Raw genomic sequence first — 24,405 nt, 5'->3', positions numbered from 1 at the left:
TTATTACTGCCATATTATATGCATAATATGCTTGAAAAATATAGTTTTACTCCGAGGTAACGCTGTGGAATAAAGAATTAAACTCGCTATCAAAACTTTACCATGTAACTGAACGAAGTAAACGTGAGGATACTGTACTGTAAGTCAAATGGGGTTGGAGCAGGAACCCTGTGAACTATAGATGCAGTAGCACGCGTGCCCTCTATGGCCAGTCACGCTGGCAGAGGTGTGGCGCCTTTTCACGCTTTCAACACAGACGCTTCAAAACACGGGGCCATCTTGGGGGAAGACAGCCCGCTGTGAAGTTCACAGAATAGCCGCTACACGCTTTATAACCACCACATAACAGCTAAGAGTGCCTCTAGATATACCCAAGAGCAATACGCGTATAAATCAATGGTTGTTTTTCAACTTCACAAGGCCCTTTTCTCGATGACAGACCGACTCTGACCGCGCTCCGCCAGAATCAACTGACGTTTCTCATGTCCCGCCTCCACGCAGGGAGACAACCAATGAGGATCCCGCAAAACTCCAGCGTAATGACGTTTCCGCTTCTGCGCGCATGCGCACTGTCATTTTGTCCAAAGCTCCTCACTGTTCACATCGAAGATGGCGGCAGGCTTTGACCTGCTATATAAGGATTTCTGTATTAAAAGAGTGGGAAAGAAACTTTTTACCGATACTTCAGGTTGTATTAGATTAGAAGTTTCCACATCTTGTCACAATAAGTTTGAGGTAAGCTCCCAGGCAGCCGGAAAATCACCCCGCTGACTCCGGGAAAAGAGGCAATTCAACTAGCTAATGTTGACATTCTGCGAGCTCTTGTACATATGAACATAATGAAAGCAGCTGCTCTTCAAGTGTGTTAGATGATTATTTCTCCCAAGAGCATTGTTACTAGTGGACTTGAGGTGACACGGGCACTTGTCAAATCCTTATTGACATTGTGACACGAGACTCCCCTTCACTCACGCTTGTTCCTTCGAAAAGCAACTGGAGGGAAAAGCGGATGAAAACCCAAACTTCCTGAACTGATGTGCCAGAGGCACAGATGGAAGACAGCTAAGGCGATCCAGTGTTTCTTAATGCTATGGTAACTACTTTGATCGGGACGTCCACAGTGCAAACTTTGAACGGAGGCAATGCAATGGATTCGCACACTGAAAGCGGCACTTCAGTGTCCAGTGGCCCATCATCATCATCGGACGAGGCTTCAACTTCTGTACCAGTTGTTAATAACGGGCCCGGGGTGGCGAAAGGACACGGAAACGTCACTGTCACCCCAAACCCAAATACAGTGATACAGTCTTCTTACGGGAATCCTCCAGCATCCGCAGCATCCAGTGCAGGACCCTCTGTGACAGTTGTCAGGCCATCTATGCAAACTGCTGGAACAGGTTTAACTATTAACGGGAGTAATAATAATACCACCGTTTCGGCGACTGTAGCCAATGTAGCGACCCCGGGAATAACTACTACTTCTACTACTACTACAACTTGTACTACTACAACGACACCTCTTTTAATGAACCAGACTCCTGCCTCTGTCTCCGCGAGCAAGTCCGAGTCCCCTAAAACTATCATACAGTCCGCCGGCGGCATGACTCTCGGTCCTGGAGTGGCTAAGGGGGCTGTTTTGCAGGGGGTTGCGAGAACAGCAGCTCCGGCAACTGTTGCAGCAGCAGCAGCATCCAGCCCTGCCATCAGGGCAATTGCGCCACAGGTGTTAGCGCCCCGACTCCCTCAGAGCAACCCTGGCCAGAACATCCAGAACATCCAACTACCTCCAGGTACCGGAACTCACATTAGCTCTTAAATGTGTGTCTAATTATGTAAATCTGTGTAGTAGAGGAAGTTGAAGAGATTGTTTTAACACTCATCTGTGGTCTCGTGCGAAGTTTGTGAGCGCGTGCAGTGACGCGCGCCCTAAACTGGAGACATAGTGTATTCAACAACTGAAACTCTATAAAGTGTAGTTCACCCTAGAAAGGCATCATTTATACGTACTTCATAACTTTATGCATACTTCAGAACTTTCATTCTTGTGCACAATATAAAAGGAGATGCCAGCCATAATGACTGCTTCAGTCAACATTCACTGTAAATGTGTGTGGAAAAGAGAAGTATTTTGCTTAACATCTCCTTTTGTGTTCAGAATAAAGTCGTACAGGTTTGGACCTACATGAGGATGGATGAGTGTATGATTATTATTATTATTGGGTGAACTGTCTTTGAGTATAAATAGTTTAACCACACAAATTTTCTTTGGACACTGCAAGGGTTGTAATATGATGTCAGCTCTGCAGCATCTTAAAAAAAAACAACAACATAAATTCAACATGTAAACCTGCAGTTTTAAAGGGATATTTCACCTAAAAATATAAATTATGCTATGAATTTACTCATGAATCTTCTCTCAGACAAACACAATCAGAGTTATATTGAAAACTGTCCTGCCTTTTCCATGCTTTACAATGGTAGTGAATGGCGCTCACGATTTAGAAGCCCAAAAAAGTGTAAAAAAGTATAAAAACTATAAAAAAGTACTCCACATAGCTCCAGGGTGTTAATAAAGGCCTTTTGAAGTGGAGCAATGCATTTTTGAAAGAAAAATATCCATATTTACTACTTTATAATCTATAATAACCAGCCTCCGGCAAACATCCGTACACAAGTCAACCTCTGACGTGACGCCTATGTTATTGCTTCGCTTCAGAAGGCCGTTATTAACCCCCTGGAGCCGTGTGGAGTACTTTTATGATGGATGGATGCACTTTTTTGGGCTTAAAAATCGTGAGCGTAATTTGCTACCATTATAAAGCTTGGAAGAGCAAGGATATATATTTTTTTAATATAACTCCAATTGTTTGTCTGAAAGAAGATAGTCATATACACCTAGGATGGCTTGAGGGTGAGTAAATCATGGGATAATTTTCATTTTTGGTTGAATTATCCCTTTAAAGTTTGTGTTGTTTTAATTCAAGAGGTCACGCTGTGATGAAACAATCTTATATTGGACACACGTCTTTACGCGATACGGATTCACAGGTCAGAGTTCACCAAACAAGCAAAATGCAATACTTCATTGTATGAGCTTGCGTTTCTTAAAGGTCCCATTTTTCGTGTTTTTTTGAAGCTTTGATTGTGTTTATAGTGTGCAATATAACGTGTTCATGTTTCGCGTGTAAAAAAACACAGTATTTTTCACATAATTTACTTATCTGTATACTGCTGTTTCCACTGTCATAAAAACGGGCTGATGACTTCCTTGTTCTATGAAGTCCCTCCTTCAGAAATACGTAACGAGTTCTGATTGTGCCAGCGGTTCCTGTGTTGTGATTCGACAGCAGCTTAGCGAACCTTGCCCGGAAAGGTCACGCCTCTTACCATAACGTGGAGATGCATGTGCTCAGTGTTATTGTAAACATGTGCTGCACATAGTTTTACATGTGGATTATAATTTTCGGGAACCGAGTTAAACATAAATTGTAACCATTGATCTCTAAGTACAGCATCCCTGGGAAGGCCAAACAAAGGTGATTGGACTGCGGGATGAAAATAACAGCGTTTCGACGACATGGCGACAAACACACTCTACAAACGCAACTCTTGCTCTTCTCCGTGGGAGCGCAACAAGACCCACGCCCCCTTTTTTTGTGTATTCCTGTGGGCGGAGGTTAGTCAAAAAACTGTTTTAGTGACGTCATTAAAGAAGGAAGTAGAGGGATGTAATCCAAACTGGCCGTTCGATGTAGGCGACTTCTGTTAAATAAAATATCTCGCTTGGCATTGAACTTTGAGCTTTAAAATTTTACAAATTTTATTTATACTCTAACAACAACATTACACACTAACTAAAGTTTGAAACATGGGATCACAAAGAGCGGGACCTTTAAGCATTTGCATGTTTATGAATGGAAGTCATCGGAACGAAAAGTGTAGTGTGACCATCCCTTTTAACACTATTCTTTTACTTCCTCACAAGCACTGGTGTTTCCTTCAAGAAATGCAAATCTAGTTATTCTCTTTCTAACGATTTTCCTTTTGACTGTATACTCTGGTCATTCTGACAAGCCTGTTGTCTGGCTGGACATAATACTTGACAGATTTTACTAAAAGAGGCCATCTGGATTCTCCGACCAACAGTTTCTGTTCAGAACACATCCGTTGGTTCACACGGTGACGGGAGACGGAGTGTGTAGGGTTCTCAGTGTGCTGTGCAAATATAGGCCACCAACTGTGCGCTTTATTCTTCATGCCTCTAAGCAGGGCACGGTTGCCAGACTTGACTCCAGTCCGATCAATAGGAAAAGCTCACTAATGAATAGCAATTTACATGGGAAGTGATGTCAGCCTTTCTATATGTGTCTGTTTGTTTTTCCAGGTATGGTGTTGGTGCGTAGTGACAGTGGTCAGTTGCTGATGATCCCTCAGCAGATGTTGGCACAGATGCAGGCCCAGTCTCAGGCCGCCCGCCCTGCTGCCCCCACCAGCACCACCCCTGGGCAGATCACGACTGCACAGGTAATGCTATCTGACCACCCTCAACTGATTTAACATCATCTGTACATATTTCTTAATGAATGGGGCTATGACTGCAGAATAATTAATACATTTGTAGTTGTATAGATTTCTTGTGTTATAAGGGATGCACCAATATGAAAATTTTGGCCGATAGCAATAACCGACAATTCTTTATATTGGCCGAAAAATCCAAATTTTTATATAATTCTTGAGAGCCTGATTACAAAAACAAAAGTGTCACCATTAAAAGCCATATCCCAAGCACTTAAATCAAACATTTACAGGACAGTAGCCAAGTTTGAACAGCTGTAAGTTTTAAAATTAATTTTACACTCCCATGGCCAGCTTTCTTTATCAAAAAAACACAAATAAATAAAATAATTGCACAAGTAAACTTGAACTAAGTTACGTGCTAGTCAGAATGTGTCACTCCTGTTGTGGATGTGCTCTTCCCGTAACAACGTGCTGAAACACGGCAACTAAACCCAGAGAATTCACAATGTTTTATTACAATTGTGTTCTCATTATAATGTCTTATTATAATGTTTTAACGATTGTTTAAAAACAGGCGATTATTAGGGCCAATTATATCCTGTCAATCAAAAGGTGTCAGAAAAACATATCAGACTGCAACTCGTACTGTTTGTGAATAAAATGTCTCTTGTGTTGAATTTACAATAACAATTAAGAAAATAGTGACGTTAAAGGGATAGTTAACCCAAAATTGAAAATTCTGTCATTATTTACTCACCCTCAAGTTGTTCCAAACCTGTATGAATTTCTTTCTTCTGCTGAACACAAAAGAAGATATTTTGAAGAATGTCAGTAACTAAACAGTTGATGGGCCCCAATGACTTAGTATTTACTTGTATGACTTAAAGGCACAGTATGTTATTTTCATGGCTAGGGGTCGCTAAACTCTTCAAAACAATAACAAAGTCGTAGATTGATGATGCAGTGAATGAGCGTGGACTCATGGAACTTGTCATTCCAGTGAATGCATTCATGTTTTTAACATGAGTGTGGTATAAAGCAGGGCGTGGCCGAGAATCGCCGGCGTGATTGCTAATGAGAGACAGATATCAGTGCCACACGCGAGTCCCAGGGGATATAATACTTCTCATACAGGTCAGTTTATTTGACAAATTAAAATTGAGGTAACACAGCACTGTTTCACTTGGTCTAATGTTTCACTATCATACTAAACTGCATTTGTACTTGAGTGTGTTAAAAAAGTTGTGTTGTTATGCTATGTATTAGTTTGTTGGCTGTATGAAACTAACAGTACGCTAGATCAACATTAGAATATCATACAGATGATATTCTAACATTTTATCATGTTGAGCTATGTAACATTGATTAGTCTTATGTAGCCTACATTTGATTACCTTGTCTAATAACGTGCAAGAGTGGCATCGAGCTCAAATCAAAGTTGTTGCAAAGCTCTCACCATCTCGGACCATCTCGGAAACGCCACGCCGATATTGATCCTTGTTTTATAACTCCTTTTGTCCCAAAGTTTGCTTGCCATGGTCCATAATTTTTGAACGAAACAACAACAGCATGTCGTAAGATGTCCACGTCTGTTGCCATGGTTACTGTGCAGTACAAGGAAACCAGGGATAACGCAGATATTACGTCATTGACAGGCAAAAACTGACAAGGGAGGAACAGGCACTATTTAAAATTGTGAATTTCTCTGAATTTACAAATTCTTGGAAAGCTTTTAGGATAATGTAAGTACACAGCTGATTGAAATATATAACACTGTGCAAGTGGTTTTTGGATATTTTAATATAAAAATCTTACATATTGTGCCTTTAATACCATAGTATTTTTTTTCCATGCAATGGAAGTCAATGGGGCCCATCAACTGTTTGGTTTGCCATATTTTTCAAAATGTCTTCTTTGTTTTTTGCAGAGCATTCTGCCGTTTCAGTCGCCATGAATTTCTTTCTGAAACGCGTCACAAAAATGAACCTTAGCTCATTAAGAAACTTAGCGTATACTTGCCACACAGACATGAGAAACTTGTCTCTTGAAATGTCTACTTTTAAATGAACCAATTTAAATCGAAAATAAATATTCTCTGATTATGTAAACTGTATGAAACCAATGAGAGGTACAATCTTTCCCATCTGAGCTCATTATCTGTAATGTGGTCACACCCACGTGCAGCACAGGCTATTCATACGGTAATCATCCATGTGAGCCTTGCGAAAATGTAAATGCCCCCATCACCTCGATTCAAAAAAAGCATCAAGCTTCGTCGGGTTACTCTACTTTTCATCGTTTTTGGAAGAAGACGCGCTATGAGGAATAAGCTTTGAATTTACCTCAGAAGAAGAATGTGACGCGCGGCTTGATCCAGTGGAGGATTTCATTTACTGACAAGTAAGTCATTCATTCTTTTACATTAGTTAACATGTTTTTCCATAAACTTGTACATATTTCACTTATTTGGGCTGACAAAAATGTGTGAATTCAACTGAGACCTGTTGAAATATGAAGGCAGATAGGCAACATTTCATTCCATGTAAATGTTGTATGACGCGAGGATGTTTTTGTGCTCTATAATATAATATAAAAGCATAATATGATATAAAAGTAATGAATGTTTATACTGTAACATGATGAATGTTACAGTCTAACAATATTTAGACCAGTGTTTACAGTGAAAAACTGTGTTCAGGAATATCTGCTCAAACTTCGATGTTTATAATGTGCAAAACAATAATAATTTAATTTCTGAAATGTAAAATGGCATTTTTGTACTGTATGATAATACAAACAGAGTATATGTGTGTCAAGACTACAAATATGACTATGACTGTTTTTTTTATTGTTGTATGACTGTTGTTATCTGTGGGCAATATTAGTAGGCTATTAGTGATTTCTAATTTAATAATATAGTTGCTCCTTATATTATTATTACAGTTGTTTGCTTTTTTTATTACAGCGATCAGATACCTGCACCACAGAGGAGTTCTGCTAACTTACAAAATTCCATCAGCCAGCCGTTCAACCGCATTGGACTGATATTCTACATGATCATGGTAAAATAAGCTCCATCACTGACTACTGATGTTGGGGTGATTTTTTTCTTCAGTGCATGGCAAAAGCAGCAGCAAACACATTGGAAATGCCAGGTATGGTTCACTTGTTTCTACAGTTGAACAGGAACTGTTTTCTGGAATGACACAAAGGTGCATAACTGTTCTGTGCGTAAGTGTCTGTGTTTAGGTCAGTGTGCTCAGTAATGTGCCTTTGAACTTCATTATGTATATCTTGATTATGTTGAAAATAAACTACAAAAAAACCCATTCTTCTCCCATCATCATTTTCCTCACATTCTTTTGTTTCCCTCAGTCCCATTCACATGGATAGGCCCATTAGAGGAGTGTCTTTGTCTTCTCAGGTGTAAATCACATCAATATTCATGGCCATTGACACTCTCTTGCATACAGCCTAGCACAAATAGTGTCTTACAAAATTTAAACTAATATATTGTTTTATGTGAATGAGTCAGGATGATTTTCACATCATTTTGTAGTAAAAACTCTAGGCTACAAGAGCTAGTACTTAAAAGTCTTTTCATGTTCAGCATGTGTTTTATGGCCTTATTTCAGTGACTTTTTTTTTCACTAACCATGCATAAAGTTGTATACATAATAGCTGTATACAAACATTTCAATTTTTATTTGTGTAATTATTATATCTGAAAATAAATAGCAGTTGAATATAATAGTTTGGGCTTGGTTGTTAATTTTAACCTCTAATATTATAGCAGTGTACCAGATGAGAAGTTCCTTTGTATAGTGTACAGCATTAGATTGATTTGTTTTCCTTAACAAAATTAAAGTATGGTATCAGCAGATATCATTCTGAATAATCGGCCATTGGTACTGGCTGTGACATTTAGTATTTTGTACCTCTAATAATATGATATATGAGATGTATGATTTTAAAAATAAGGATTTGTTTTTATGCTGACTGAATAGATATTTATCATATTTGTGATGGAGTCAGGGACAATTTTGGCAAGGCAGGTACAAATTCTGTGTAAAAACTACTAATATGCCACGCCAATAGTTCTGATTTTTACTTTCCTTGTCACAATTTCCACACTCACCCCACCACAAATATGATAAACAGCTGTTTTAGGTAACATAAATATGTATATATCTTTTGTTGAACATTGTGTTTACTTTACAGAAATATTAATAATGTATACTATCGTTCAAAAGTTTGGGGTCAGTAACATTAAAAAAAAGAAATGAATACTTTTATTCTGCAAGGATGCATACAATTGTTTAAAAGTGACAGTTAAGACATTTATATTGTTTCAAAATATTTCTATTTAAAAAAAAATGCTGTTATTTTAAACTCTGTTTATTAAAGACATTTTTCTTGAGCATCAAATAAGCATATTAGAATGATTTCTGGAAGATCACGTGACACTGGCTACGTTTACATGCACCAATTTTCGTCAGTCCAAATCCGACTGCAGATCTGTTTACATGTACTCTAAACATTGTAATCTGATTTAAATATCCGTTTATATAGCGCTATATAAATAAATTTGACTTGACTTGACTTGACTTATATGTGTTTTTATATACATTCCGATTAAAGCTTTTGCGCACGCGCTCTGCGTGTGTGACGTCATATCAATCACACTTGCGGTAACCCGGGTTACGTCAACAGACGATCATGTATAGACGAGATATTAAGAGGATATTAAGAGGATTTGGCATTTCCAGTTAATGTAGACCTGTTACCTTACTATTAGGTTAGGCTTCTTTCTTTCATTATTAAATTAATATTATAATAAATTTGCCCCGCAATAATTTCATAGCGCATCACTGCATAACTGACGTGCTCTGAGGATAATATAAGATTAGGCTATTTAACGTTACTCTCTTTGAAAATGATTTAACGTTAATTTTTTTTAGGTCTTATACAATGAATTATAGTTATATACCATTATCAGCATATTATGTTATTAGGGCTGTTATTATGTATATTCGTCTCTGAGAGAATATGGTCCGTTAATGCAGCGTCAGACAGCGTCGTCACTTTTTACTTTCACTTTCTGTAACGTTCGTGAATACTGACCGAGGTTGAGACTTTTTCACCGGCATTACTCCTGCGCAAAGTTTGCACGTTGCTTCTTGTGTGGCATCCATTGGCTCCCATTCTTGTTTTAAAACGGAAAAAATCCCAATATTATGACGAAGGGATACATACTCCACTGCCTGTTGGCATACATCTTTACAACTAAAGACGTGAACGCGAACTTGCGCACTGCGTAATGCGTGTCAATATTGCACTGCGCTTGAGACATTTGAATACGATTCAGAAAGTAGTCGGATTCAAGCGTTTACATGGTAATTTTTTGCTGTTGGATCGGATTAGAAAAGGAATAAACCACCCCTTCCAATCCGATCGAAATTTCATTCGTATCGAGCTCAGTCGGATTGATTAAAGTGTTTACATGAACGTTTTTCAATCCGATTGAGTCGTCAATCCAATTACAAATGGATTATTTGGGTGCATGTAAACGTAGCCACTGAAGACTAGAGTAATGATGCTGAAAATTCAGCTTTGCCATCACAGGGATAAATGACTTTTTTTTTCTTTTTTCTTTTTTTAAAATATAGTCAAATAATAGTTATTTTAAAATGTAATAATATTTAACAGTATTATATTTTGAATAAATGCAACTTTGGTGAGCATAAGGTAAACTTCGTTCATAACCATTTTTTTATATATACAGTACAGTCCAAAAGTTTGGAACCACTAAGATTTTTAAAGTTTTTAAAAGAAGTTTCGTCTGCTCACCAAGGCTACATTTATTTAATTAAAAATACAGTAAAAAACAGTAATATTGTGAAATATTATTACAATTTAAAATAACTGTGTACTATTTAAATATATATGACAAAGTAATTTATTCCTGTGATGCAAAGCTGAATTTTCAGCATCGTTACTCCAGTCTTCAGTGTCACATGATCCTTCAGAAATCATTCTAATATGCTGATTTGCTGCTCAATAAACATTTATGATTATTTTCAATGTTGAAAACAGTTGTGTACTTTTTTTTTTCAGGATTCCTTGATGAATAGAAAGTTCAAAAGAACAGCATTTATCTGAAATACAAAGCTTCTGTAGCATTATACACTACCGTTCAAAAGTTTGGGGTCAGTAAGAATTTTTATTTTTATTTTTTTTTTTGAAAAGAAATTAAAGAAATGAATACTTTTATTCAGCAAGGATGCATTAAATCAATCAAAAGCAGTAAAGACATTTATAATGTTACAAAAGATTAGATTTCAGACAAACACTGTTCTTTTGAACTTTCTATTCATCAAATAATCCTGAAAAAAAATATTGTACACAAATATTTTGTACAATTGTACACATTAAATGTTTCTTGAGCAGCAGATCAGCATATTAGAATGATTTCTGAAGGATCATGTGACACTGAAGACTGGAGTAATGATGCTGAAAATTCAGCTTTGCATCACAGGAATAAATTACTTTGTGAAATATATTCAAATAGAAAACAGTTATTTTAAATTGTAATAATATTTCACAATATTACTGTTTTTACTGTATTTTTAATTAAATAAATGTAGCCTTGGTGAGCAGACGAAACTTCTTTTAAAAACATTAAAAATCTTAGTGGTTCCAAACTTTTGGACTGTACTGTATATATATATATATATATATATATATATATATATATATATATATATATATATATATATATATATATGTGTATATATATACAAATCAAGAAATTCTTCATACAGTGGATTACCCATACAGGATCCAAACTTTTGAATGGTAGTGAAACTCCATTGGAAAAATGTATTTAAAATCATAAACACACTTTTGTAGGAAACTCTTGCATATGATGTGAAATATTACTGCTCTTTTTTTTTTTTTTAACTCTAACTTTTTTAATTCTAACTGATGCTTCCCAGACTATAGTAAGTAGTTCTGTGGCTCATCTAGGCTAGATAATGTAACTTGACATTACATCAACATGATTTGACACCAGTGTTCATTAGATCACATAAAGACAATGTTTTAAGACAAAAATTTAGTGACAACACAGCACAGGTCCAATAGGGTGAGTGACAGTTTTTCTAACTAGCCCAGAAATCTCTCACACTGGCCCTGGGACCATTGGCCTATTGTTGAGCCCTGAGATGATGAAGTTTGATATTAACTAGTTAGTATTTGCAGGATTCTTCTCACTGATGTCTGTCTGATTTCTGCATATCTGCAGGCACCTGGAACTCCTCTAATGGCCCGACAGGTGACCCCTACCACCATCATAAAGCAGGGCTCTCCTACACCCAGCAGCACGGCCACTACCACACTCCAGAGACCACCTGTACAGGTACCTACAAAAAGCACATCATGAAGAAACAGCCCCTTAGAAATGGCAGAATAATCCTGCGCTGTGAATTGTATTTCTGAGTTGGTTTCTATCTTCTCTCTTCATACTCATTCTCTCTCATGTGTCAGCAGGCCTCCTCTGTGGGTGCAGTGTTGTCAGTGCAGGCAGGAACTGCCCAGAGGACTGTGACTGCTGCCACGGGGACCACCGTCTCCTCGGCAACGGTGAGAGGCTGCGCTAACTTTGCAGTCACACAAAGACGTGCTGGTTCACAACTGAAGAGACGGTGCTGAATATTTAGCTTCATGCTTAAAGGCTTTGTGAAGGGTCTGTTAACTGACCTGATTATATGTTTTAAGAGCTGGTGAAAAATGAGTTGTTAAATTGATTTCCAAGTGTAAACCTAAATGAAAATCTGTTTTCTCAGACTGGGAATCCCCTGATATCCCCATTTGATGCTAGGCTCATGCTGTTAAGTCTTAACCTGAACATTTGTATGTATTCAAGGGACAGTTGCAAGATAACCTTAAGCTACTGCAGGAGGAGTGAAACTGCTTTATGCTAATGTAATCACTTTTCTTTTTTTAATAGGAGACAATGGAGAATGTAAAGAAATGTAGGAACTTCTTGTCCACGCTGATAAAGCTGGCCACTAGCGGTAAGCAGTCATCAGAGACTGTCGCTAACGTTAAAGAGCTGGTCAAGAACCTGCTGGTAAGTTTCAGAGGTTGAGTGTGTTTGCATATTTTTTACTCTGTGAAAAAAGTTGACATTTTGTGAGTCATAGTTAAAGATATATATATTATTTTTTGATAGTATGGTATTGGTATGATAGTACATAAAGCTGAATTGAACAGATTCACTTTTAGTGACCATTAGTGAAAATGATTCTGTTTTATTCACTTGTTCAAAAGTTTAAGGACAATAAGATTTTTTAAATGTTTTATTTAAAATGTGTTTTAATGGTTATTTGATGAAAAATGTGGTAAAAACTGTAGTATTGTGAAATGTAATTACAATTGAAAATAACCTTATTCAATTTTGATATATTTTAAAATGTAATTTATTCATGTGATGGCAAAACTGAATTTACTCCAGTCTTCAGTGTCACACGATCCTTTAGAAATCATAATAATATGCTGATTTGGTGCTCAAGAAACATTTCTTATTATCAATCAATATATTCATCAGTTATAATCAATATTGAAAACTCTTCTATTATTATTATTTTTCAGGATTCTTTGATGAATAGAAAGTTTAAAAGAACAGCATTTATTTGAAATATTTTTTTAGCAATCTTGACTGTCACTTTTGATCAATATAATGCATCCTTGCTGAATAAAAGTATTAATTTCTTAAAAAAAAAAAAAAAAAACTTACTGACCTGATATAATTGTTTTTAATTATATTAAATTATTAATAACTGATTATGTTGTAGTCAATGTATGCTTTTTCCTGTGAGCTTTTTTATGCATTTTTTGCATAGTAAAATAAAACCTATAGTTTTGCCAAATAATTTTGTCAGTTAAATATCTTAACCAGGTTTAGTGTTTTATTCTACCCTAATATTTAAAGGTGCCCTAGAACTTTTTTTAAAAAGATGTAATATAAGTCTAAGGTGTCCCCTGAATGTGTCTGTGAAGTTTCAGCTCAAAATACCCCATAGATTTTTTTTAATTAATTTTTTTAACTGCCTATTTTGGGGCATCATTATAAATGAGCCGATTCAGGGTGTGTGGCCTTTTAATTCTCGTGCTCCACGCCCACGGAGCTCGCGCTTGCCTTGAACAGTGCATAAACAAAGTTTACACAGCTAATATAACCCTCAAATGGATCTTTACAAAGTGTTCGTCATGCATGCAGCATGCATGCATCGGAATATGTGAGTATTGTATACTGTTATATTGTTTACATTGATTCTGAATGAGTTTGATAGTGCTCCGTGGCTAATGGCTAATGCTACTCTGTTGGAGAGATTTATAAAGAATGAAGTTGTGTTTATGAATTATACAGACTGCAAGTGTTTAATAATGAAAATAGCGACGGCTCTTGTCTCCGTGAATACAGTAAGAAACGATGGTAACTTTAACCACATTTAACAGTACATTAGCAACATGCTAACAAAACATTTAGAAAGACAATTTACAAATATCACTAAAAATATCATGTTATCATGGGTCATGTCAGTTATTATTGCTCCATCTGCCATTTTTCGCTATTGTTCTTGCTTATCTAGTCTGTTGATTCACCTGTGCACATCCAGACGTTAATACTGGCTGCCCTTGTCTAATGCCTTTCATAATGTTGGGAACATGGGCTGGCATATGCAAATATTGGGGCGTACACCCCGACTGTTACGTAACAGTCGGTGTTATGTTGAGATTCACCTGTTCTTCGGAGGTCTTATAGATGAGATTTATATAAGAAAGAGGAAACAATGGAGTTTGAGACTCACTGTATGTCATTTCCATGTACTGAACTCTTGTTATTTGACTATGCCAAGATAAATTTAATTTTTCATTCGAGGGCACCTTTAAAATATTTAAAAATATAAATATTTTCCTCATATTTTGATAGTTTAATTGAACTTGTAGGGTCATTAAAAACAAATCCCCAAACCAGTCCTCTCCGGACATCACATTTGGCCACTACTGTATACAGCTGAATAGAAAATTGTTATTTGCAAATTATATTATTAATATATTTTAATTGAAACATGAATACAAATGTCTATGTTTGTATGGTTGGGTATGGGTATTGAATTTGTCTTTCAATAGTACCAGCTCATCTCTACTAGTTTGTGTAAAGCCTGATGATCATGACTTTTGTACAAAGATACACTACTGTATGTTCAAACATTTGCTTAGTTGTATAGAAATAGTAACAAATCTTATATATCTCTTCTTTATTTTGATCTCAGACTTTTGAACCCCACTGTATTGGTCCTAGGAATATGAACCTCTAAAAATACTAAAATGTCCCTATGTGTGAGTTGTTTTTGCTGTTTGTCCCCTTCAGGAGGGGGCGATTGAAGCAGAGGAGTTCACCAGCAGGCTCTACAAAGAGCTTAACTCGTCTCCTCAGCCTTATCTAGTGCCTTTCCTGAAGGTAAAGATCTTTTTCTTAAAATATTAAGATTCATGTAATTCAGTTTCAGTGTATAGTTGTATTACAGGTAAAGGTACAGGTAATTACCTTTTATTAAATAGACAGTTATCCTAAGTAGTTTAAAGTCCACTAACAGGAGGGAAAATCATTTTGAAGCAAACTGGGATTAAAGGGATAGTTCACCCAAAAATGAAAATTTGATGTTTATCTGCTTAGCCCCAGTGCATCCAAGATGTAGGTGACTTTGTTTCTTCAGTAGAACACAAATTATGATTTTTAACTCCAAATGTTGCCGTCTGTCAGTCAAATAATGCGTGTCAATGGGAACTCTATCAATAAGAGTCAAAAAAACAAGACAGACAAATCCAAATTAAACCCTGTGGCTCGACGACACATTGATGTCCTAAGACACGAAATGACTGGTTTGTGTGAGAAACCAAACAGTATTTATATCATTTTTTACCTCTAATACACCACAATGTCCAACTGTCTCACGCTTATACTTCACTGAGTGCGAGATATCACTGCCGTTGTCAAAGCGAGATCAGACCTCACTAAGCGAATGCTGAACGCAGTTGGACAGTGGTGTATTAGAGGTAAAAAATGATATAAATACTGTTCGGTTTCTCGCACAAACCAATCGTTTCGTGTCTTAGGACATCAATGTGTCGTCGAGCCGCAGGGTTTAATTTGGATTTGTCTGTCTTGTTTTTTTTACTCTTATTGATAGAGTTCCCATTGACACGCATTATACGGCTGACAGACGGCAACGGTTGGAGTTAAAAATCATCATTTGTGTTCTACTGAAGAAACAAAGTCACCTACATCTTGGATGCACTGGGGGTAAGCAGATAAACATCAAATTTTCATTTTTGGGTGAACTATCCCTTTAAGTTTATATGCAATGTTTATTGAGCAGGATCGTTATCTTAGTGAGGCCTGTTTTAAAATGCACATGTAAATAGCATGTTTATTTGGGAGGTGGTGTTAACAAGTTGCAGCATTCACACTGCCTGCATAAGCTGCGCAGTGCTGCTTATCTGAAGCATGGGAGGAAGTGGAGCTGCATTAAATTGTTTTTTGCAATTGCTTGTAAGACAATTAATTGCAAGCCAAAACTTCATAATTGGGAGTGTCCTATTGCCCACATTTAATCCCTCCTCTTCCATGTGTTTCCTCAGAGGAGTCTTCCAGCTCTGCGACAGCTCACTCCTGACTCCACAGCCTTCATCCAGCAGAGCCAGGCCCTCCAGGCACCCACTGTGGTGCTGACCAGCCCCAACACTGCTGGAGCCACCGGCACAGCCCCTCGCACGCTCGTCCAGCCTGCCCTCAGCAACTCCAGCCAGACCGCCTCTTTGGTAAAGACAGATCTACATGCATAATTTACCTCATGTGTTTTTTATTGAGGCTCAAGGACACTATTGGGATTATTAATAATAAAAGCATATTGCGGGTAAAATGAAGTGTTTAGTCTTAATTTACACTGAGCTAAATAATTGGATAATTGTTTTAATTGCTTTAGTACATAGTTTAAATGATGTTGAATGGTAATGCCTGTATTTGCCTTGTGGCAAAGTATAAAATCACACTGAGCTGTGTCATTAAATACAAAGGTAACATCATATGCATATCATTATAACTAGCTGGTGTTTCTTAAACATTAGTGCAGAGTATTGGCCGTTGGCAACATAGAGTACATTTTTGTGTCTGATAATACGGACAATGGGTGAGGGTTAAAATTGTGAATTTTTGGGCTTCAAAATCTCGCCCCCCCCATTTTAAAGCTTGGAAGAACCAGGATATATTTAAATATATCTCCGATTGTGTTCATCTGAAAGAAGATAGTCATATACATCTAAGATGGCTTGAGGGTGAGTAAATGGAAAAATGGGATCATTTTCATTTTTGGACCATTTTAATTAATGGACCCTTCAAAAAGTTCAGTTTTGAATCATGTTATTATGGTTTTGTGTACTTAAGAATCATGAGACTTAAATCAGTATAACTTCCTTGTTTGTATAATAATGTTTAGGTAAATATACACATTAAGGACAGAGTTTTGTTGAAGTAAATATGCATTTATAAAAACATTAAAATATTTCATGAAAAGTAATATTTGTAAAATAGTTTAAATTCATTTTGAGGCCATTTCCTCATTATTATTATTATATATAAAAAACAGAAAAGCATAATAATTATATACATATACATACAAAAAATAGTTATATACATATATGCTATACATGAATAATAATAATAAAAAAATAAATACTTATTTATACATTAAAAAGTATTTAAAACAAATATACATATATTATGCAGCATTGACCCAAAACTCTCTGCAATCCATCTTTACTGTTGAGCCTTTACAATGAAATGTTCTCCATATGGTTGTAATTATAGAATTACATTCAATGTCGTTGTTCAGGTGTTGCAGCCTCCACAGCAGGGGGCAATAGTGAAGCCCCCTCAGGTTACCCTGACAACCACTCCTATGGTAACGCTCAGGGGTCAGCCCCACAGCCACATAGTGGTGGGTCAGCCTCAGGTGCAGCTCAAACAGATCCAGACAGGTGAGGGTGTCTGTCAGATCCATCACTGTCTGTTTTTCATAATTATAAAGACACAAAATGTAACATCTCTCTCTCTCTTTCAGTGGCAGTGAAGCAGGGTGTGGTGAGTAGCACTAAACTGGCTCCCGGCTCCGTGTCTGTAGCGATAGCTCAGAAGAATAAAGCTAAGGATGGTGCTGGAGGAACTTTCAGGTGTGTGTTGTTGTGTTAATTCAACTTTTGAATGATCTTCTATGAGACCATTTCTGCCACCATGTGAAATACAGTGTGTGTTCCAACAGCCCAATAGTGGTTTTCACAGGGTCATGGCCATCTTAAATGAGATTTCAAATCACAGAGAGCATATTAGTTTTGTCTGAATGGCACTGCGAACAGCATATGCAACAGTTGTGCATCAATAACTTAACAGGAAGTAGAGAATAGAGTTTATCACAAGGCATTGTGCACAACATGAGTACTACACAAAGTGTGGCTAATCTGATTTTGATGAAAAGGAGTTGTGTTTGTCATTCGGCTTAATTCATCTCAGGCACTATTTTCTGCATGAAATATGACCATCACAGTGCCACATAACAGTGTGATGTTCATTTTTATACTGAACCACCAGTGTTGTTGTAATATTATGTACAATTATAATATATATATATAGATATATATATATATATATATATATATATATATATATACAGTACAGTCCAAAAGTTTGGAACCACTAAGATCTTTAATGTTTTTATAAGAAGTTTCGTCTGCTCACCAAGGCTACATTTATTTAATTAAAAATACAGTAAAAAACAGTAATATTGTGAAATATTATTACAATTTAAAATAACTGTTTTCTATTTGAATATATTTCACAAAGTAATTTATTCCTGTGATGGCAAAGCTGAATTTTCAGCATCATTACTCCAGTCTTCAGTGTCACATGATCCTTCAGAAATCATTCTAATATGCTGATCTGCTGCTCAAGAAACATTTAATGTGTACAATTGTACAAAATATTTGTGTACAATATTTTTTTTCAGGATTATTTGATGAATAGAAAGTTCAAAAGAACAGTGTTTATCTGAAATCTAATCTTTTGTAACATTATAAATGTCTTTACTGCCACTTTTGATTGATTTAATGCATCCTTGCTGAATAAAAGTATTCATTTCTTTAATTTCTTTTCAAAAAAATAAAAATAAAAATTCTTACTGACCCCAAACTTTTGAACGGTAGTGTATAATGCTACAGAAGCTTTGTATTTCAGATAAATGCTGTTCTTTTGAACTTTCTATTCATCAAGGAATCCTGAAAAAAAATGTTTTCAACATTGAAAATAATCATAAATGTTTATTGAGCAGCAAATCAGCATATTAGAATGATTTCTGAAGGATCATGTGACACTGAAGACTGGAGTAACGATGCTGAAAATTCAGCTTTGCATCACAGGAATAAATTACTTTGTCAAATATATTTAAATAGTACACAGTTATTTTAAATTGTAATAATATTTCACAATATTATTGTTTTTTACTGTATTTTTAATTAAATAAATGTAGCCTTGGTGAGCAGACGAAACTTCTTTTAAAAACATTAAAAATCTTAGTGGTTCCAAACTTTTGGACTGTACTGTATACAGTCATGCTCAAAAGTTTACATACCTCTTGCAGAATGTACAAAATGTTAATTATTTTAATAAAATAAGAGGGATCATACAAAATGCATGTTATTTTTTATTTTTTTTAATACCGTCCTGAATCAAATATTTTACATAAGATGTTTACATATAGCCTACAAGACAAAAAAATAGCTGAATTTATAAAAATGACCCAGTTCAAAAGTTACCCTTGATTCTTAATACTGTGTTGTTACCTGGATGATCACCGAATGTTTTTTTTTTTTGTGTGTTTGTTTTGTGATGGTTGTTCATGAGTCCCTTGTTTGTCCTGAGCAGTTAAACTGCCAAATGTTCTTCAGATTCTGGTTCTTTGGATTTCCAGCATCTTTTGCACATTTAAACCTTTTACAGCAGTGACTGTATGGTTTTGAGATCCATCTTTTCACACTGAGGACAATTGAGGGACTCATATGCAAGTATTATAAAAGGTTCAAACATTCACTTAGGGTCCAGAAGGAAACACAATGCATTAAGAATCAGGGGGTGTAAACTTTTGAACAGGATGAAGATGTGTACATTTTTCTTATTTTGTTTAAATATCATATTTTTTCATTTAGTACTGCCCTTCGGAAGATACAGAAGATACTTACATGTCTCCTTGAAAACAAATTAAGTACAATTTACCTTGATCTTCAAATTCAAAAATGCATCGTGTTTCTTTCTGGACCATCAGTGAATCAGAGTTAATCTTTGGCATCAGAGCAATTATGTGGTGTCAGATTTTAGCAAAGACATGTTTATAACAGGCATTTTAAAGTCATAGTTTTGCAGCATTTGTACAATTGGAAAAAACCTCAACCCTCAAACTTGATGCTAAGGACTCTTTCTAACATATATGCTTGTATGTCTTAATCTGTACAGGGATGATGACGACATTAATGACGTGGCCTCAATGGCAGGTGTTAATCTTTCGGAGGAGAGTGCCCGTATCCTGGCCACCAACTCTGAGCTGGTTGGCGCGGTCACGCGGTCTTGTAAGGATGAAGCTTTCCTCTCCGCCACTATGTTACAGCACAAGATACTAGAGATAGGTGAGACTTATGTCAAAGTCTTGTATTAGATTTAGCTAAAATGTACTGTTTTACCATAGCTGATAGTTGTTGCCCTGTACGTTGTCAGGCCAAAGGTTTGGAGTGACAGAGCTGGGTCCCGAGGTCGTGAACATCGTCTCTCACGCCACTCAACAGAGACTGCAAAACCTTCTAGAGAAGGTCTCGCTGATCGCCCAGCAAAAGAACATGACTTACAAGGCAAGTCTGCAAACCTAGTTGTGCTAGTAGTCGACATTGTACTTGCTTTAGCAATATTTTAGCTTGTATTTTTAATAACATATTTTTATATTTCTTTACCAAAAACACTTGGATAGGAACCTTGGATAGGTCTCTTTTATGTCAGGCTTGGTCCTTGTGGGCTTTGGTCTCAAAAGCAAGACACTCTATCCTTTGGGTGCCAGCTTTCGTTTTGAGCCTGTAAGGCTGTGTGTAATGTTAATGATGTGTGTGTGCAGGAGGACAGTCGGTACGAGCAGGTGGAGGATGTTCGCTCTCAGCTGAAGTTCTTTGAGCAACTTGACCAGTTGGAGAAACAAAAGAAAGAGGAACAGGAGAGAGAAATTTTAATGAAGGCAGCTAAGGTTAGTAAAGCACCTCCAGCCACACGCACACACACCCACACACACCTCTAATTCTACAACTGGCCAGAGGTTCTTATCATTGATTTAAGTTTAGCACAGGTTCAGTCTTCCAAACTCAGTGGTAAAGTTTTTTTTTCCCTCTCACACCACAATGGATTTGATTTTGTTGATGCTTGTGATTCAGTATCGATGATTAATGGCTTTCTTTTATTTTTAAAGAACATGATTCAGTGCATCACAATATCATATATGGACTGTAATATGACATTTTGACGGAAAGACGAAAGACTGAGTCGGAGATCTCCCTCGCTTCACTTTTATCCAGTATCACATCTCACAGAAGCAGCTCTGCTTTTTATAAACTTAAATGTAGGAAATTATATGAATGAACACACAAATAATAAAAACAAAACTGATACCTGTAGTATTAACGCAGTATCATTAGACAGAAGTAAAAGAACTGTTTTCATTAAAAATTTAAATATCATATTCAGTGACAGTACTGAAACAATTGAAACACCACCATTAATTGAAATGGTAATGTGAACATCAGTATGTTAATGTAAAGGAATACAAGCTATCTGCAAAAACATCTTTACACATGTACACTACCGTTCAGAAGTTTGTGGTCGGTAAGATTTTTTTGAAAGAAACGTCTTTTTACAAAAGATTTCTATTTCAAATAAATGCTTTAAAGTTTCTATTCATCAAAGAATCCTAAAAAAAAATGAATCTCAGTTCACAAAATATTACGCAGCACAACTGTTTTCAACATTGATAATAAGAAATGTTTCTTGAGCTCCAAATCAGCATATTAGAATGAATTCTGAAGGAAAGAGCACAGTTGCATAACTTTACCTTTGTCCACAGTAGTGGTTATATTTATATATTTCTTCCACACAAATTGTAGGACCCGATAATTACACACTCTTTTTATTCTGTAGACAGGAACTGCATGCGTTAATGCATTAACTGCTAAAAATTTAGGAGATTAATCACAATTACATATTTGAATTGATCGACAGCCTTAATTTTTACATATTCATTTGATCCCAGCAGATGTCTCTGTGTGTTTTGACTGTTGATCCTCTAATTGCTATTTATGTTTTGCAGTCACGCTCGCGACAAGAGGACCCCGAGCAGCTGCGGCTGAAACAGAAGGCCAAAGAGGTAAGATGGCACACTTGAGATGTTTATCTTGTCAGAGGACCATTGTGTTTGATTATGGGTCAGAGCTGATATTATATGTGTGCGTGCGGCTACAGATGCAGCAGCAGGAATTGGCTCAGATTCGACAGAGAGACGCCAACTTGACGGCGTTGGCGGCTATCGGACCCAGAAAGAAAAGAAAACTGGATTCTCCTTCATTTGGGACTGACGCAGAGGTACGAAATATCTCTCCCTCACCATGGCAGTCTGCTGCCCTCCACCTCTTCTCCTTCTGTCCCCCTCTGTGCCCTCTTTAAATCTTTTAGCACCTGTTGGACAGGTTTGAGATGTCAGGTTGTGCTTCATGGGTCTCAGATGGGACAGGCATAATAACAGTCATTTTCAGCTAATTTTTACACAATTATAAAAATGTATTCCTGTATCATGCTATTTTCATATTATATTATATTATATTATCATTCACTTTTTCAGAGAAAAAAAAGCACAATTTAAAAACTATTTTAAAATAGAATTCTGTATCATGTTATTTTTTATTTTATATTAGTTTAATAATATTTGTTTAATATTTATATTATGATATATTATCATTTACGTTTTCAGAGAAAAAAAAATACATTTGACTAGTTTTGGTGCAAGTAATTTTTTTGTAAAATTCATTCTCACCTAAACTTCTTTTGTTCCTCAGAACTTCCACTGTTAGATTACTCTTATATTTTATTTATAGTATGATTTATATTATATTTAGATATATTCAAATTTTTCAGAATTTTTTTTTTTTTTTACAATACTTGAAAAATGTAATTGTGTATTGTTATTTTGATTTTATATTTGTTAATTTGTTTATATTATATTGCAATATATTATCATTCACAGAAATATTTTTTGAAGAATTGTCTCTATTAGATTACTCTCATTTGTTTTAATCTTCCAATATCAGATATAAAAAGGTATTGGTTCAAACAGTTATTACTGGTGTCAAAGTTTGTGTGTATGTTGACAGGGCTCAGGTTTGTGCGCAAGTGCATCCGGGGGCTTAAATGCAGGAGCGTCGAGGCAGTTCACTCGCCAGCGCATCACGCGTGTAAACCTCAGGGATCTGCTCTTCTGTCTAGAGAACGAGAGAAGCACCAGCCACTCACAACTGCTCTACCGAGCCCTTCTCAAATAGCAGATAGCCCATGCCCTTTGCTCATTTCAGTCTTTAGGGCTCACTCCCTCATTCTTTCTGTCTTTTTTACTATTATCATTCTCTTTGTCATTCCCTTTTCGTCTTTCTTTATCGCTTTCTCACTTTCTGTCACTGTCTCACATACTCACACATACAGTGATACATTTTCCTTTCCTTTCTCGAGCTGACTTGTGCTCTTCTCTGTTTCACTCTCTGTTTTCTTTTAAGTCTTTTATTTTGCCTTCTTGTTTTTAGCTCCCTGCCCTTTATGAATTTTACTCTTTAAATTGTGTTAAAAGAAAATTGCAATTATATATCATATGTTTTTCATAGAAGGTGGCTTTGTAATGTGCAAATTACCTATGTAAAAAAAGAATTCACAGTGGAACTACCCATTCATTTTATATTTGTGTTTTTATAAAGATGTTTTAAGAAATAAAAGTGGACAAAGTTTCTATAAAAAACTTGGTGGTGTGGTTTTATAATATAACATGAAATGCTGTAAGAATCCTAATTGCTATATTCATTTAAAGCAAATAGGTTCATTTATACTGTTCATATACAGATTCAAATACACGACTCCTGATTCGTTTGCATCGTCGCTCATACATGTTCTGTTGCTCGCCATTTTAGGTGTTGTAGTGAAAGTTTTATTACGTTTATCACTAGGTTTTATGTTTAATTATATATATCGTGGTCACCCTACCTCAAAGTTTTACTTCCCTCAGGCGAGTGATTTGCAAACGCGTTGCGAATTGGTTCAAACGAGTGATTCAAAGAACCGGCTCAAAAGAACCATTCGTTAGCAAATGTACATCACATTGTTGTTTCCTTATTGTACACTAGATGGCACTGTAGACCTGCGTTCATTGTGACGATGCTTCTGGGTTGATTTAGAGAGTAGCATGCTGCTAGAATTAAATGATAGTTTGTTGCTGAAAATCAAACATAAGTACACATAAATTACAAATCAGACGTTTCTACTTTTAAAGGGTCGTTTTCTGACTTATTTAATATGACTCCAGCCAGTTACTGGATGTTCAAATACTGTTTTTGAGCTGTTTGGAGGAACTACATTTTGGACTCATTTACTTTTCTGTCGATTTGAGCAGTAGGGATAGATTAAACACTTAAGAGTTAGGCTTAGTTTTT

General features: G+C 36.2%; 1 protein-coding gene across 2 annotated transcripts; it reads left to right on the top strand.

Annotated features, from left to right (window-relative positions):
- The first annotated feature begins 227 nt into the window (after positions 1–227).
- On the top strand, positions 228–23,717 carry taf4a (TAF4A RNA polymerase II, TATA box binding protein (TBP)-associated factor). Of its 2 annotated transcripts, none has more exons than XM_048172574.1 (15): positions 228–1,790; positions 4,385–4,524; positions 11,825–11,938; positions 12,070–12,162; positions 12,530–12,652; positions 14,957–15,046; positions 16,228–16,407; positions 17,478–17,622; positions 17,706–17,814; positions 20,144–20,313; positions 20,402–20,532; positions 20,790–20,915; positions 22,029–22,085; positions 22,181–22,300; positions 23,086–23,717. In XM_048172574.1, the coding sequence occupies exons 1-15, from the start codon at positions 1,091–1,093 to the stop codon at positions 23,251–23,253; spliced, it is 2,466 nt and encodes an 821-aa protein (XP_048028531.1). In that variant the 5' UTR covers positions 228–1,090; the 3' UTR covers positions 23,254–23,717. The 2 variants fall into 2 exon arrangements, with proteins under 2 accessions (XP_048028531.1, XP_048028530.1); XM_048172573.1 differs by having other exon boundaries at positions 12,067–12,162.
- Positions 23,718–24,405: the final 688 nt, after the last annotated feature.

Source organism: Megalobrama amblycephala, linkage group LG21, assembly GCF_018812025.1.
Source record: "Megalobrama amblycephala isolate DHTTF-2021 linkage group LG21, ASM1881202v1, whole genome shotgun sequence".
Taxonomy (NCBI): domain Eukaryota; kingdom Metazoa; phylum Chordata; class Actinopteri; order Cypriniformes; family Xenocyprididae; genus Megalobrama; species Megalobrama amblycephala.
Note: the sequence above shows the minus strand (reverse complement) of the source record. Positions and strands in the feature narration are given on the sequence as shown.

Excerpts from the sequence above, each read along its gene's own strand:
- taf4a (XM_048172573.1), top strand. The coding sequence starts at position 1,091 with ATGGTAACTACTTTGATCGGGACGTCCACAGTGCAAACTTTGAACGGA. Across the intron at positions 12,653-14,956 it reads AGCTGGTCAAGAACCTGCTG|GAGGGGGCGATTGAAGCAGA; the intron begins GTAAGTTTCAGA and ends TGTCCCCTTCAG. Across the intron at positions 20,314-20,401 it reads GCACAAGATACTAGAGATAG|GCCAAAGGTTTGGAGTGACA; the intron begins GTGAGACTTATG and ends GTACGTTGTCAG.